Source organism: Cadophora gregata, assembly GCF_030347475.1.
Source record: "Cadophora gregata isolate MNR1 chromosome Unknown scaffold_6, whole genome shotgun sequence".
Taxonomy (NCBI): Eukaryota; Fungi; Ascomycota; class Leotiomycetes; order Helotiales; family Ploettnerulaceae; genus Cadophora; species Cadophora gregata.
The window spans coordinates 1601927-1616450 of NW_026695929.1; the positions used below are offsets into that span (position 1 = coordinate 1601927).

At 48.4% G+C, this 14524-nt stretch overlaps 6 protein-coding genes across 6 annotated transcripts; 4 read left to right on the forward strand and 2 right to left on the reverse strand.

Moving 5' to 3' along the window:
• Positions 1-30: 30 nt before the first annotated feature.
• On the forward strand, positions 31-3236 carry ONS95_012349 (uncharacterized protein). Its single transcript, XM_058505975.1, has 8 exons — positions 31-117; positions 210-425; positions 476-760; positions 808-844; positions 891-1325; positions 1376-1437; positions 1492-1579; positions 1627-3236. The coding sequence occupies exons 2-8, from the start codon at positions 286-288 to the stop codon at positions 2293-2295; spliced, it is 1716 nt and encodes a 571-aa protein (XP_058358498.1). The 5' UTR covers positions 31-117; positions 210-285; the 3' UTR covers positions 2296-3236.
• Positions 3237-4758, reverse strand: MCR1 (NADH-cytochrome b5 reductase). The gene is made up of 4 exons (XM_058505976.1): positions 4669-4758; positions 4150-4573; positions 3445-4100; positions 3237-3379 (listed from the first exon to the last, which is right to left on the reverse strand). Exons 1-3 carry the CDS (start codon positions 4711-4713, stop codon positions 3529-3531), a joined length of 1041 nt encoding a protein of 346 aa, XP_058358499.1. The 5' UTR covers positions 4714-4758; the 3' UTR covers positions 3237-3379; positions 3445-3528.
• Positions 4759-6073: 1315 nt separating this feature from the next.
• ONS95_012351 (uncharacterized protein) lies at positions 6074-8447 on the reverse strand (the record flags this gene model as incomplete). Its single annotated transcript, XM_058505977.1, has 6 exons — positions 6074-6885; positions 6935-7244; positions 7353-7494; positions 7550-7998; positions 8048-8317; positions 8367-8447. 6 exons carry the CDS (start codon positions 8445-8447, stop codon positions 6074-6076), a joined length of 2064 nt encoding a protein of 687 aa, XP_058358500.1.
• A 1776-nt stretch (positions 8448-10223) lies between these two features.
• Positions 10224-12012, forward strand: ONS95_012352 (uncharacterized protein). Its single transcript, XM_058505978.1, has 6 exons — positions 10224-10814; positions 11016-11090; positions 11150-11180; positions 11257-11416; positions 11508-11736; positions 11898-12012. Exons 1-5 carry the CDS (start codon positions 10716-10718, stop codon positions 11662-11664), a joined length of 522 nt encoding a protein of 173 aa, XP_058358501.1. The 5' UTR covers positions 10224-10715; the 3' UTR covers positions 11665-11736; positions 11898-12012.
• A 549-nt stretch (positions 12013-12561) lies between these two features.
• Positions 12562-13949, forward strand: ONS95_012353 (uncharacterized protein; the record flags this gene model as incomplete). The annotated part of the gene is made up of 2 exons (XM_058505979.1): positions 12562-12984; positions 13032-13949. The coding sequence occupies 2 exons, from the start codon at positions 12562-12564 to the stop codon at positions 13947-13949; spliced, it is 1341 nt and encodes a 446-aa protein (XP_058358502.1).
• Positions 13950-14009: 60 nt separating this feature from the next.
• Positions 14010-14347, forward strand: ONS95_012354 (uncharacterized protein; the record flags this gene model as incomplete). Its single annotated transcript, XM_058505980.1, has 3 exons — positions 14010-14015; positions 14077-14167; positions 14229-14347. 3 exons carry the CDS (start codon positions 14010-14012, stop codon positions 14345-14347), a joined length of 216 nt encoding a protein of 71 aa, XP_058358503.1.
• Between the last annotated feature and the right edge of the window lie 177 nt (positions 14348-14524).

The following is a 14524-nucleotide window of genomic DNA, read 5'->3' on the forward strand; positions in this document are numbered from 1 at the left end:
CTGCCAGCCTCTCTCCGAGTTTTCGACGATATCGCGGCCGCCGCATCCGCTTCATCAATTCTGAGCAGCAACCTCAATTTTGCACAGCATAGGGCACTGCATTGTCTTTTCGCATTGGTAAGTGCATTTTTGCTTTCCATTAGATATAACGTGTCCTGCTATCCGTTTACTTGAAAGGACTCTAACCCTAATAGCCGTCGAGCGAACAGCTTCTGACAGCCCTCCTTCCAGCTCGGCCGCGCGAGACCGCCTTAGTGTTGACTCTTCTAGCGACCTCTCTGAGCCATGAATTCATATGAGAACCAGATCCCGAACGGTCATGGCTTTGAGCCTATGCCTGTCCAGTTGGCCAACCAAGCATGCCTGTCTTGTAAGAAGCAGAAAAGGAAATGCGACAAGGCATTGCCAGCTTGCGCGCTCTGCAAGTCTGTGATACCCTCCCATACTTCTTGACTACTGTACTAACACTTTGAAGTCGCATGAACCGGGCCTGCGATTACAGCGATGCCACTCCTCCACCGACCAGCGATGACTTCAATGCTTTGAAGATCAAAGTGATGCAGCTTGAGGCAACCTTGCATGGAAGACACAACCAAGCCACACCATACACTCCTTCCTCGTCTAGTGGCCTAGCTACAGGTGAGAGCATTGGCCACCAACTTCCTACATACAATCCACACCAAGATATTTCGTGGCAAACCGTGCAGAATAGATTCCCTGCCATTGCTTTCTTGGATGGAGACACGTTCAAATATGGCGGGTTGGTAGCATCCATGTTTGGGGAGGATAGCCGGCTGACTAGTATAGTGTCGTTGTACCTAAGCCTCTTGTCGATATCCCAGGGGTAAGTTCCTATCAACTTTCTGGTATGTGTGAACTGACGCGGCCAGGATGTTCTTCAACTTTTAGGCGACGCATCCGAGATACAAGATATCGTCACCAAATACTTCGACACAATCCATAAATGGATGCCCATTGTATCTCACAAACGCATGAACCGGAATATGGCCAACCCCATGTGGGAAGGCGGGCCTGATCTTGCTTTACTATTTCTCTGTATGAAGCTCATTGTCTCCACCCCTCCAGATGGTATTGAGGCCTCCCAGAACCCACTCTACATATCTGCCAAGCGTTTCATTGCTTTATTGGAGGCTACGGGAACAGCATCTTTGCATGTACTTCAAGCGAATCTCTTGGTCACATGGTATGAGCATGGTCAAGCTATCTACCCAGCTGCTTATATGACCGCTGGGTGGTGTGTCCGGTACGGTAATATGCTCGGAATCAGTGGACACCCTGAGGCTGCAGAAATCCTAGGACGTACTGTAAGCATGAGTTCGCCTAATTCATGAATTCTTGCTGATATGGAAACAAGGGCACATGGGTAGAACAAGAAGAGAGACGAAGAACCTGGTGGGGTGTACTCCTGGCAGACAGGTCAGTTACTTTGGGCACGATGAACTCCAAAATTGGCTAAGCACTTCTTAACAGAATCGTGTGCATTGGTTCGCAGGGATATATTCCAAACCCACAAGAGCCCAAGCCAGAAGATGTACTTCCTGTTTACGACTATGCCTGGGTAAGCTCTGACTTGCTCTTGAAAGTATTAACTAATAATTATTTTAGGAAGCCGGTGAGATTGCTTCTGCTGGCGAGCGTACAGTGGGTATGCCTATCGATGTTACTGTTGAACCATTCCCACGCCTCTGCCAAGTCTATGTCTTAATGGGCGCCGTCATCAAGCACCATCACGGTCCAAAACTTGCAGATCAGAAAGACCAATTTATTGCGGCCACCCAGCTTTACTCGGAGATCTCTAGCATGATCCTGAAGCTCACCGAAGAGTCCGCCAACGATCCACTTGGTCTTGCATCCCCTCTCGCCCTCGCCTACAGCACCCTCTGCGTCCTCTGCGACCGTTACTCCTGCCCTCATCCACGGAATTGTGCTCCTCCGTCCACTCAAGCAGCGTCAGAAATGCAAACACAAGCCATTGAAGGCCTCCGCAGTGTCTCAGCCAGCATCAGAGAATTCGCGACCCAACTCACAGATGCCACACCTCAGCCACAAGATCTCGACAGAGTCAGTCCTATCATCATGGATGCTCTGTATTCTGCTGCGTCGAACTATGCGTGGATGGTGAGAGAGAGTGGGGATGAGAATTGCCAGGCTGCGCTGGAGTCACTGCGGAACACAATGAGAAGACTGGGAGTTCGGTGGAGAAGCGCTGCGGAGTACTTGCGGATATTGGAGGCTCAGGAGTTTACTTTTGCGGTTGGTAGTGCTGGGTCATAAGCCAATTTTGGTTGTTCCAGGGAGCTGAGGCGTTCTATACTCATTCTTATTTATGGTCAACAGGGAGCTTGGCGGCGTTTGGAACCGCGAAAGGGATGTCCTGCGGACCTGGAGCTCGTCTTTGCGAGGGTCTTCTTTGGCATACATGAAAGTGAGGTTGCCAGGCTAAACTGGAGTATTGGAACTCAGACAGGTCACCAAAGTCGTTGAGCATTTTACCCGCTACTGGCGGGTAGCAAATTGGATGCACGGCTTGTTCCAGCCCAAGTTCTTACTTTCCCTTGTCTTCCCCCGGTGTTTGGCATTCCTACGGGTCCACAAGAGAAAGATGCTGGAGCAAGAGAGCAAAAAGTCGATGGTGTACTGATAGTTGCTGATGCAAACAAATATGATGTACTTAGCCGAGTTAGACACTCGATAGAAAACGACAAACAGGACGATATACTTGAGAAGGTTCGTTCATCCCATCCAAGGGAAGATTATCTGTACAGCCGGAGCTGCAAATGAACTGTACCAGAGGCGAGTCTCAGGAGGTAGATGGGAGTATCCACGATTTGCGACCACGGGGGAGGAATATACGACCTCCATTGCGGATCAAAGACCAGGAGTCGAAGAAACTCCTGTAGCTGAGGAGTTGTCGTCTTCTGAAGACAGTGGACTTCATGGCTTCTCATTCTCTGCATCTGCAAACGAGATTTCTGATTTGTCCGATCAACTTATTCTATTCGCTTCTCGTGTCTCTCTTTATTGGTCTTTGGCATGTTTCTCAAAGCGCCTTCTGGTTGTAAATAACAGCATCTCGTCCACACAAGGTCCAAGGATATATACTACGTAAGGAGACAAAGACAGGAGATGCGAATGAAAACTAATACTTGATCTAAACCTACCTCAATGTAGAGTCAAATATAGCGAATACTGACATCATGACATGATTTCTCACATGGTATTAAAATCGTCTGTTGATATCATTATTGGCATGATTGAGCTTAAGCTACCTGGCTCCAGGAATCACACAGATAGCTGAAGTATGATACCTGGCCACCAGTTGGAACAGCACCAAGCGACTGTTAGTCAATGTCCACATCTGAAGCTCGTAGTTCTACCATGTCATCAAATGCCGCTTGAGATTGACGTGCAGGAACCACGTACCACTTCTGCAGCTATTTACTCAATTGTCTTAACACTTTTCATCTATTTAATGTTACAGGTTGAGGTGTCTCCCATTGTATCCATCTAGAACTTGTAGACTTGATCCTTCTTGTATCCAAGTTGCTCGAGGTATGCTCCGTCAAGCTCGCCTTGGTCACTTGGAGATTTCTTGACACCAGAAATGGCCTTGTAGAAAGGAGGTGGGCCGCAAACGAAGATCTTGATGTTCTCCTCCTTTGGCTCAGGGAGGACAGTCTTCAAGAGCTCCTTGGTGATGTACCCGCTTCCTCCACTCCATTTCGCAGGAGGCTTGTCCAAAACGTAGAAAGCTCGGAATCGCTGTGGGTATTTGTTCTCAAGCTCATTTAGCTCCTTCTTCAACAAGATGTCCTCCTCAGTGATGTTGGCAAAAACCATGGTAACCTTGGTCTTGTCCTCTGGATTGTTGAAGATAGCGCGAGCTACTTGGTACATGGGAGTGATGCCGGTTCCTCCAGCAATCAATGCAACGTGAGTGTGCTTGTTCGCAGTCCATGGGTATTTTGGAATTGGTCCCTTGAAGTCAAGTCTTTGACCTGGTACCATATCATGCATATGTGTCGACATAACTCCCTTGGGGTACTTCTTCACCAGAAGGTCCAGGTAGCCTACGTCACCTGTGAAGTATTAGCATATTGCCATATATAAGAACAAACGGAGTCATACCCTCATCGTTGACTGGAGTGTAAGGTCTGATCGCTGGCTTCTCCATCTCTGGGCCCTTGTACTTTGTGAGAAGCGCAGACGCAACATGGAGACCGCTGACTTGATCAGCCTCTGGCAATTCGAATCGGAACTTCTTAGTGTTGTGATTGATGTTCTCAACGCTATCCAACTTCAAGCTGATGAAGCCCTGGTCTCCTCCTGTGAAAGCGGATTTTGCTGTAGCTCCCTCAACCTTCGACTTTGCAGCTCCAACAGCGTCCTTGGCTTTGGCTTCGGCATCCTTCGCGGCACCCTTCACTTTTGCCGCATTGTCGCCTTGGTTGTAAAAGTAGTATCCAGCACCTGCTAGTACCGCAGCAACTCCACCATAGATAGCTGTGTTGGATCCTCCGCTGGCTGGTTCGGTAGCATATCGACGGGTTTGCTGAATGGAAAAGTTAGCTTTGATGCCGGATAGGCGGTGGTTGGCTATTGATTTGCAAGTAACAGATACAACAAAGCTTAGGCATTGGCACTCACTGTTTTCAACGGCTGGGCCGCTTTTAATACCTGACGTGCAAACATAATTGAGATGGAATTTGGAGGGATTGAGAGGTCAATTGGAAAGGATGGAAGCTTGACAGCTCCTGGTCGAGCTTCATGATGGCGGGATTATGACGTTTGATAAGCATACTCCGCTAGTCCCAAAGGATCTTAGTCACCGGCTCCCTCCGAGAGCAGTTCCTGTTCCTGTTCCTGTTCCTGACATCGACTTTCTTGCTAACCACATACCTAGCGTTTACGCGTAATTGCAGGGAGCTACACTTTTATATGTCCTTGAACATTACTACCCATATATCCGGGAGGTTTCATTGCACAGTCCCACAATCTCTTGTGCTGGTATTTTTTAAGGGACTGCGTGCGTATTGCTTTCACTTTGGCATCAGTTCCGTGATATTTCTCTCACATTTTGTTTCGCAATCCCAAGAAGGCTGAAATTTAAGAGCTCTATTCCGCGTCACTCATATCCAAGCTCCCGCTGTGAAAGCATCTCGGAGATGCCACAAGGGCATGAAAGTAGCTCCCGGCAATTCCGATGGGAACGACTCCTGTGGTACAAGCGAGCCAACCATGATCGAAGGCAGCGTGTATCAACAAACACTGAACATCTTGCGTCCAAGTGGAGTGTGGCCTTCACTACGGCTCCGAAATGACCAAATTAGAAATCAAACTATTGGTCCACCAGAGCCCCAGTTTCTATCCAATATACGTACGGAGGTAGACGCGAGGGAAGCACTGAAGCTCAAGAACTGGGTAGGGTGGAGCGGCAAAAAAGCCACCGGGCACAGAACTTTATGAGGAACCGCCCTAGGTAATCAGCTTTAGGGTTTTCGGTGTAAATTGCTCAGCTTGGTCAGCGGTACCAAGGACAGGTTGAACAGCCTTCCAAAATCACGATTCTGAGGCTGGCATCACTTCTTCTGTCCTGAAGAAGAATCTCCTTGAATGCTTTCTGTCAACGTGCTTGAGGTGTGTATCAACCTTTCCATTCCTCCATGTCCGAGACCCAATAATAGCTTTCCAGCATCCAGCATCCTGTCAACAATGCAGCTCTTTTGGGTCTCAGTCCTCTTTCTCAAACCAACTTGGTTTTCCGTCAAGCCTATACCACTCGAATATCGATTTGTGTGTATCTCCAATACTCAAACACTCAATTATGTGCTTATTTTTGGGTTGCACATGTTGATATGAGATTTCTAGCAATCATTCTTCATTTATAACTCATGACAGTCGTGTTTATTCAGTCAATTCAACTCAAAATTCCTTCCTCCCAAAAGACAGTAGTGGTATCATCCTCGCAATCCAAACTTAACGCATCAATACACAGCCGAGTTATTTCCAGCCTGGGTGCATTCAATTATACCTGAACCTCACCCCGTGTGAATTACGCAGCCTTATCCTCAATGACGCCGGCTGACTTCTCATGCACCACAGGGGGCGTCTCACTTCCAGCTTCCTTGCCCTCCACATACGTGGCTTCGGGACGGTGATGTCTGGAAGGATGTTGCTTGCCAGTAACATCCAAGTAGATAGCCTTGAACGTAAACAGCAACTCCTTGCGGCCTTCCCAGACTGGGAAGACACCAACACACATAAGTGAACCGATGAGCCAGATAATACCAACGATGACCCAGCCCGCAAAGAACTTCTCGCTGAAGATGTAGCCTGTGCCGTAGAGGGGCATGGGCCAGAGGATGAGCAGCGCAAGGGTGAGGATCACGGTCATGCCTTTGGCGATTTTGGAAGCGCGAAGGAGCTTGGTTTGTTCAACCTCCATTGCCTCTTCAGTGGTGACGGCTCCTGGTACCAGCTCGAGGTCGAAGTCAGCTTCGGCGGCGAGATCGTGGTCATCGCCTTTGCGGATGGCGGCCATAGATTGCCAGTCATACTTGTCGAGTCCGAAGATCAAGGTGAAGATTGGTGTGAAGATGAGAGGCGAGAGAAGGGCCATGACGTTGCCTGCCAACATGGGGTTGTTGGATCCGGTGCACTCAACGTCGAGCTTTCCGCAGGTCTTGGAGGCAGTCACCAACCATGCAATGATGGCGCAGGCGAAGCCGCACGGTGGTGTCAGAGTCGCGGCCCATTTGTTGTGTCCAGCCCACATGAGAGTAAGGGTGGCGGGAATCACAGCAGATGAGATGATAACACCCATAAGAACATAGAGATATCCCATGCTGATACCGGCGTAGTGCACTGAAACATGTTAGCGTGCGAGGATTCTCATGGATACTGAGGCACTCACATCCGACTGAGAGCGATGCCATAGCCAGTCCGAATGCAACAACCATAGCATGGGACATGTAAATCAGTCGCTTTCCACTAGCACCTGGATTAAAGTAGGTTTGGTAGATGTCATAGGTGAAGATAGATGATACTGCAATGAGTTCGGCAGATGAAGCAGATGTGACAGCCATGAACACGATCAAAAGGGTGCACACCGCGCCGCCAGGGCCCAATAATGCAACAGCAGCGTAGGGCAGGACAAGGCCAGCTGAGACATCCGTGTCAGGCATGCGATCTGGGTAGGTTGGGAAAGCCGGGTTGCTCTCGAGCTTTTTGGAATTAGCAGCTGTAGAAAAAAATGTGCGAAGGAATCGAGACATGTTCCAGAAAAGCTGAGAGCATTTCGAAAAGGGAAGTCTGGGCTGCTCAATACTTACTGCAAGACCTGCAAGACCCATAGTGGTAGCGCAGAGCCACGGAATTGCAAACCATGAAATGCCTCCCATGATGTATCCGGGCAGGGCATGAACTGGGGAGGCAGCAATAGCCTTATTATAATAGCCATTATCCAAGAAGACGCTGCGTGTTGTTTGGTTAGCGGAATACACGTGATCTGGGTTGGGAGCGCACTTACGTGCCAAAGTTGCCCACGATGTTGATGACGAAGAATATAGCACCTTCAGTCGATTGCATAGTCAAATAACTGCCTCCGGCATTACCCTCGACTGGGTGTCTAGCCGATGCTTCGACAAGAAGATCGAAAACGGCTTTAGGCGAGCCCAAAATATCGCTTGTTGCATAGGTCGTAAAAGCGAAAATCAGGATAATGATCAGAAGGATGAAGGTGTGCACCCAATCTGTCAGGAATGTCGCCTTGATTCCTCCGAACATAGTGTACATGACCACACCCAAAGGCAACAAGAAGCAAGCTGCCGCAGTTGGCATACCGGTCAAGGAAGAAACGACTGCGGAGCCTCCGGTCAACAACATAGCCGTGACAAGAATGTTTGTTGCCAAGCCGAAACAGATGAACACAATGTGTGCGGGAGTCCCGTATCTCGCTCTGATGACTTCGAGAAATGTCTACCAGTGTTAGGATCTTCGTTGCTGTCAAGTGTGGTTCCAAACTTACATGAGCATTTGGTGCTCTTCTCTTCAGCTCAATAGCGATTGTCGCAAATAACAGAATCTGGACAGTAGCACCACTGGCGTACCAGAACGGCCCGGAAACACCATATCTGTAGGCAATTCCAGAAGATTGGAGGAGGGTAGCTGCCCAAGTCCAGGACGACACCACCGCAGACGCAACAAGACCTGACTTCACAGTCCTTCCAGCTGTGCTAAACATTTCGGAGGTCTGAAGCTCATGGTTGTACCGTTTGAGGACCCATGTAACGAGGATCTGGGATGTCAGTCGGGGGCAGAAGTCGCAGGGTCTAGAAGATACTTACCATACCAAACGCAAATACAGCTCCAAGACCCAGGACGATTCCATATCCCCAACCTACATTGAGAGGAGGAGCGATTGCCATTTTGATGATATAGAGGAGATTTCTCCTATGCTGTAGTGCTTTGCAGTTTCTAAAGATGTAGATCTCGATCTCTGGGGCCGTGACACGGGGGAGGTAGCTAGTTTATATCTCCAACAGTGACTTTTGGCTCGGCCCAAGCGGCAGAAAAAGTGTAATTGACCACACAATATGAAGAGAGGGAGAGAAATTTCAAGAAGAAAAGTCATGTAACCAATGTGCAGGTTGGTTCAAGGGTCCAGATCTCACACTATCACAGATGCAGTTCTCGGGAGACACGTTCCATGCAAGGCTTGAGATCCGGTAGCATATCGGAGGCGTTTGTGTGTAGCATCTCTGCACTTTGCGATGATCAATTGATACTCAAAGATAAGAAGCAATGGGAGAAGTGACTTCTCGTAATAGGTATTTTGTGCTATCCCTGCTATCAACCATGCCAGTCTCACCAGTCCATGGGGAAGATGGGAGCTATGACCATGGCGGCATAGCTCGATGCAGTCTCGGCAGCTCTGATATGGGTAGCGGGCATTTCCGATGGCGCTGATTGGCTAATAGGAGACTGATAACAACGACCCCTGAACCACATGTCAGAGTTGCGATAAGAGCAAACGAGGGGAATGGATAATAATCGACCATCAGGAGTGGGTGCAGTAGTGAGAATGGTGCATCGTGGCATGCAGTTTTGATATGGCGAAGTAGGGCTGGGCGAGGCTTCAAGATGGCCTTGCGAGGCTTGCGTGGGATAAGAAAACAGCAGAAGGACTAGAAGTGCGGGAAGAAGTTACGTGAGAGACGCTGCCCGTTTTTTTCAAGAGAAAAGAAAACCTCCAGACGCAAGCTCAAAGCCAAGCCGAGAAGTGCTTGGATATGCTTAGCAATTTGCAAGAAGCCGACATCGCATGCTCACCATCTGGCCGTCGGCGCGTCGCCCAAGTATGAAGGTATCCTCGCCCAGATACAGATATCTCTGGTCAAACGAGGACGAAAATTTCATTCAAGCAGCTGGCCCTCGTTCCACTCTCTTACCTTGTCCACTCTACCAACAGATGTTCGGGGTCTAAAGTGCAAGATCTTAGGTGGTACGCACATATGAGACTGTGTTATCTGGTAGCCCCAGGTGCATCATATGCACCTCATGTGCAGGAATACCACTTTGTATCTGCTCAACCCAACCTCGCCCACTCCGACAGCTTGATGCCAAGGGAGGAGGCTTTTCAGCCCCACGAGGCAGTTCCCTCACTGCGGGTGGAAAAAGAAACTAAAACTTTATCTTGAAGGCATCGCATTAGATCTAACCTGTGCACAAGAACGGAATTTCAGCCACTGTCTGGACAACAGAACAAGGTCTGAGACCGCTTGGATTCCTGTCCTCTATGTCTTGTATCAATTCGGGCAATTATAAATCGAAGGCCAAAAGGCACCACAACCTCGTTGGTATAGCGCAATCTGCAGTCATGCCGTTGACGGCGGTCATATGTCGAGGAGGCTTCCCTCAGCCTATCGTTGACTTGAAGTGTTTCGTAATCCGCGGAGATTGAACAACTTGAGATGCTTTCCAACAGGGAAGCGCATCGTGGCAACCACGAAAGCGGTGTTAAAATGTGGAAATGGGTTTTTTTTTGAGAGCATGTATTAATGGCAGAATCCAGAGGAGTTCGGATGGTGCCAAGGAGCCCTACAGATGGTCATGTGTGTATTTTACGGCCTGGCATCGGAACTCCAGACAACACATCGTTGAGAGCTGGGTGGTAAAGCATGATAAACATAAATTGAGAATGTTCCTCTCTAGTGATCACAGCTACTATCTGGCTTTATATCGCACCTGAGCAATGAGATGGTGTCTGGCCATATCACGTGGTCTTCGAGCAGATTTGGAGGCTGTTGCACATAAGATTCGAAGCCTCAAATCTAGGAGCCAAGGCTTTAGGTATTAAGAGTTGTCTCAGAATCGAGTGTCTGCTGAAATGGTAGAGGGGGTCGTACATTGCGGCAAGCCTTGTCAACAAACTTCTCGCTTCGTAGTCGTGGTTGAATCTTCCGTACTTAACCCCGCATGCATTACCAACCGAGATACCCCGCTATGAGCTGCAACTCCCGTACAATACCGTCATCGATCTTGTACCCCAATTTTATCATCGTCTCCCTTCGATGACAAGAGGTATTCTTCGTCATAAACTTTGAAACGTCTTGCCCACATCTTCCACGAATCCGTATCAACACGCCACTTCCATCACCCAAATACCACAGTTTAGGCGACTCTTAAGCTCAACAATGGCGAAAGAATTCCCTCCGGAGAAAGTCAGAGATGTTGTTTCAGAGGTGGCTAAGTTGTTAAAGGAGAGGAAGGAATCTATTAGTGTTGCAGAGACTGTGAGTTGGACTTCCTTTTGGATATTCCATTCAGGGTGTCGAATTGGCAGGGGTGTGACGCCTCCGTGCCCGACTGAGAAGAGTTTCCAAAAGGTTTTGCGACGAGAATAAAATCATTATCTAGATAGTTCTAGAGCCTGAGCATTGCTCAACACTCATGTTTGGGATTAATGCACATGCTTTTGCTGACACAACCTCAAGGCAGCAGGTGGAATTATCTCGGCATCCATACTTAGCACACCAGGAGCAAGTGGAATATACAAGGGTGGCCTAACAGTATGTCTCCTTCTTCTTAAAATCCGCCAGTCTAATATCCATCACTTACCTTCAACAAGCTTTACACATTAGAATCTCGGATTTCATTCGGTGAGCGCAAATCACACTTCTTTTTCCCTTCGTCCACAACCCAAACAATTCAATGCTGATAAATGAAACCATGCAGCTGGCTGGACTCAAGCAGACACTGATAAATATAGAGGCCCAACAACGGAAATCGTTGCCGGCCTGGCCACGAATGTGAGGAATAAATTGGGAAGCACGTATACCATCTGTGAGAGTGGAACTGCAGGACCAACAGGCGGGAATACACCAAACAGAACTCCGTACGTCCGATTCATTCTCAATGTTTCGCGAATTATCCTGTTTCTTATATTAAATGGCTTGAGTCTGAACTCGGTAGCTGATGATGATTAGCGGATATGTCGCTCTGGCAGTTGCAACTGAGAGCGGAGTGTACAAGCGGGAGCTGTCGACTGGACTTGGTGGAGACAGGGAAGCAAACATGATCCAGTTTGCTGTTGAGGCTTTGGGACTCCTGAGAGATGTTATCAAGGGCGACGCAAAGCTTTAGGTCTAAACCTCTGTAGGGGAGATTTATAACCAAGTCAATCAGGAGCAGACTAGTATCTCTCAATCTGAGTAGGTACGCATCAATCCTTTAATAAAATCCTTTACGAAGGTAGCTCGACGACTTGATCAAGTTCCACTTTCTTCAAATTGAAGAAGATCCCCAAAAATGGCTACCGAGCTGCTCGGAAAGCAAGTCAATCGCAGATATCTCAGGTGAGCTAACAGTTATTGAAGCGAAACTTGTTATTGACGTGCATTGGGGAAAGACAGACAACAAAAAATGCTTGTGGCTCAGCATAATTCCGTGAGAGAATATGTATATTATGTGTACAATGGAATCTGATTGGCGTTCTTTGGAAGTACTTTTGACTTTAAGAAGGATAAGATGATTCTTCCTCCGAGGTATCATATTCTCGGTCATGGAGCGAGAAATCTATCGAGCTTGGAAAGACCATTGCGGAGTCGTGGCATCAGATCTGCTTGTTGCTGGCAGGGCTGGGGACTTCGCATTTGACAATCATTGGTCCAGAAATATGCATCGAGATCTCAAGGTCTTCTTGAAAGAAGAGCTCCTGCAGTGTGGGTCCAGTTTGTCCTGCGCAATTACCAGCCATTGGCTACAATCAACAAGTCAAGCATGGGGTTGCTCCAACATCTTCAGCAAGCGTAATGAGGTCTGACTTCAATGGAGATAGTTGAAAAGTTGCATCTATTTCGATCAATCGTATTCCGTATATAGTCGCAAATGTTCAGCCATTAGTCGTTCCACTTGCATCTCATATGCCGCCGCTGTGAAACGACCTTTCGATCGTTCCAGCTCCTGCTTCCCTATCAGCTTCACATTCTCTCAGCCTGCTTGCAAGTACATACGAAACCTCGTTGTTTTCACTTGCCGATAATGTCGCCAACCATCTCAAAGTCATGGGAAGATGTCGCGGCAAAGAAACAAGCTGAATGCGCAGCAGCACTCCCATCAGCCTGGATCATTCCCCCAGCAGTGCTGAAAGATATCACACTAGGTCCCAAATCTGGGACCAATGTCATTGCCCTCGACATTCCACGTAAATCTGGAATCTTGACCGAGTCTGAATTGGCCATCACCGAGAACTACAATGCAACGGAACTGGTAGCAAAGCTTGCAGCTGGAACATTCTCGTCAGAGGAAGTGATATTAGCTTTCTCCAAGAGAGCGGCGATTGCACAGCAGCTGGTCAATTGCCTAACAGAAACATTCTTCGATCGTGCGTTGGTACGGACAAAGTTCCTGGACGCATACCTGATGGAGCACAAGAAGCCGATTGGTCCGCTCCACGGCCTTCCAGTTAGTTTGTTAGTTTAAAAGAGTCTTCTAACATCGAGGGCATCAAGACTACGATAGGATACATCTCCTATGCAGACAATCCACCTTTGACGTATAACTCTGCACTGGTCGATATGCTTCTGGACCTCGGTGCCGTCCTCTACGTCAAGACGAACATCCCACAGGCTTTCATGAGTGCCGACACTCACAACAACCTCTTTGGACGCACTCTCAATCCGAATAATCTTAGCCTGGGTGCAGGCGGATCGACAGGCGGCGAAGGGGCCCTCATTGCACTTCGAGGATCTGTTCTCGGTGTTGGGACTGATCTAGGTGGTTCGATCCGAATGCCATCTCTGGCCTGTGGTATCATTGGTTTCAAGCCGTCGACTGGACGCATTCCATATGCTCGGAAGTGCTCTGGAGTATTGGGAGGATTTTCTCCAGTACTTCCATGCGCAGGACCCAATTGCACGGATTTGGTGGATGCTGAATTCTTTATGAATACAGTCATTGACGCGAATCCTTACGAGTATGATTCATCGGCATACGATGTACCGTGGCGACAACACGACATTGGGGATAAATTAATCATTGGCGTCCAAACCGAGGATCCTATCCTCCCACTTCGAGCCCCCGTTCGCCGTGCACTGTTGAGTGCAGTGGCTAAACTCAAGGAAGCCGGTCACACCTTAATCGACATCCCACACAATCCTGATAACACCATTGCCACTGCGAACGGGATGATGCTGAAATATTATCAGGCTGATCCAAATCGGACTCAGTTGAAGAATCTTGAGGATGGTGGTGAGCCGATCGTCCCATCTGTCCTGAGCATGAACTGCCTTGGGACATCGGGAGACTGGACGGAGCTCTCTCTAGCCGGGCTCGCTGCAATGAACAAGCAGCGCGGAGAGAGGGTCGAAGCCTGGAGAAAAGTTTGGGTGGACAAGAAGCTGGACGTTCTCCTTGGCCCAGGATGTTAGAGCACTGCTGTGAAGCATGATGCATACAGCTTCATCCCTTACACCACCCAGTGGAATTTGATGGACGTAAGTCAAAGGCAGAACGTTTCGGTCCCGTGATGGACCATGACTGATTGACAATATGTAGTTCCCGGCCGTTGTGTTCCCATATATGAAGTCCTCAAAAGAGCTGGATCCAGAACCACAAATCTTCGTTGCTCCTCAAAAAGGATCAGATTGTAAGATTCCCTCAGCCATCCCTTCGCAACTGACCACGACCGTTGCTGACATTCAGTACAGATGACCCAGTCTTACAAGATGGCGCTCCTTGCTCAATTCAGATCATTGCTCGAAGGTTTCAAGATGAGAAGTGTCTTGCTGCAGCTCGTATCATTCAGGAGGTGCTTCGAGGTTGGTAGAAGGATGTCCTTGTGGGGTAATCTTGTCCAGTTCTTATTCTGCCACGATTCATACACATAAAATCAAGTTCAACTCCTTGATATTGTGCGGGATACAATCAGCAAGGTCAAGATCTAAGTCGGGGATGATCTCCGCGTCCATGGAGACAGTAAATCTGTAATGATTGGGCGGTTCAC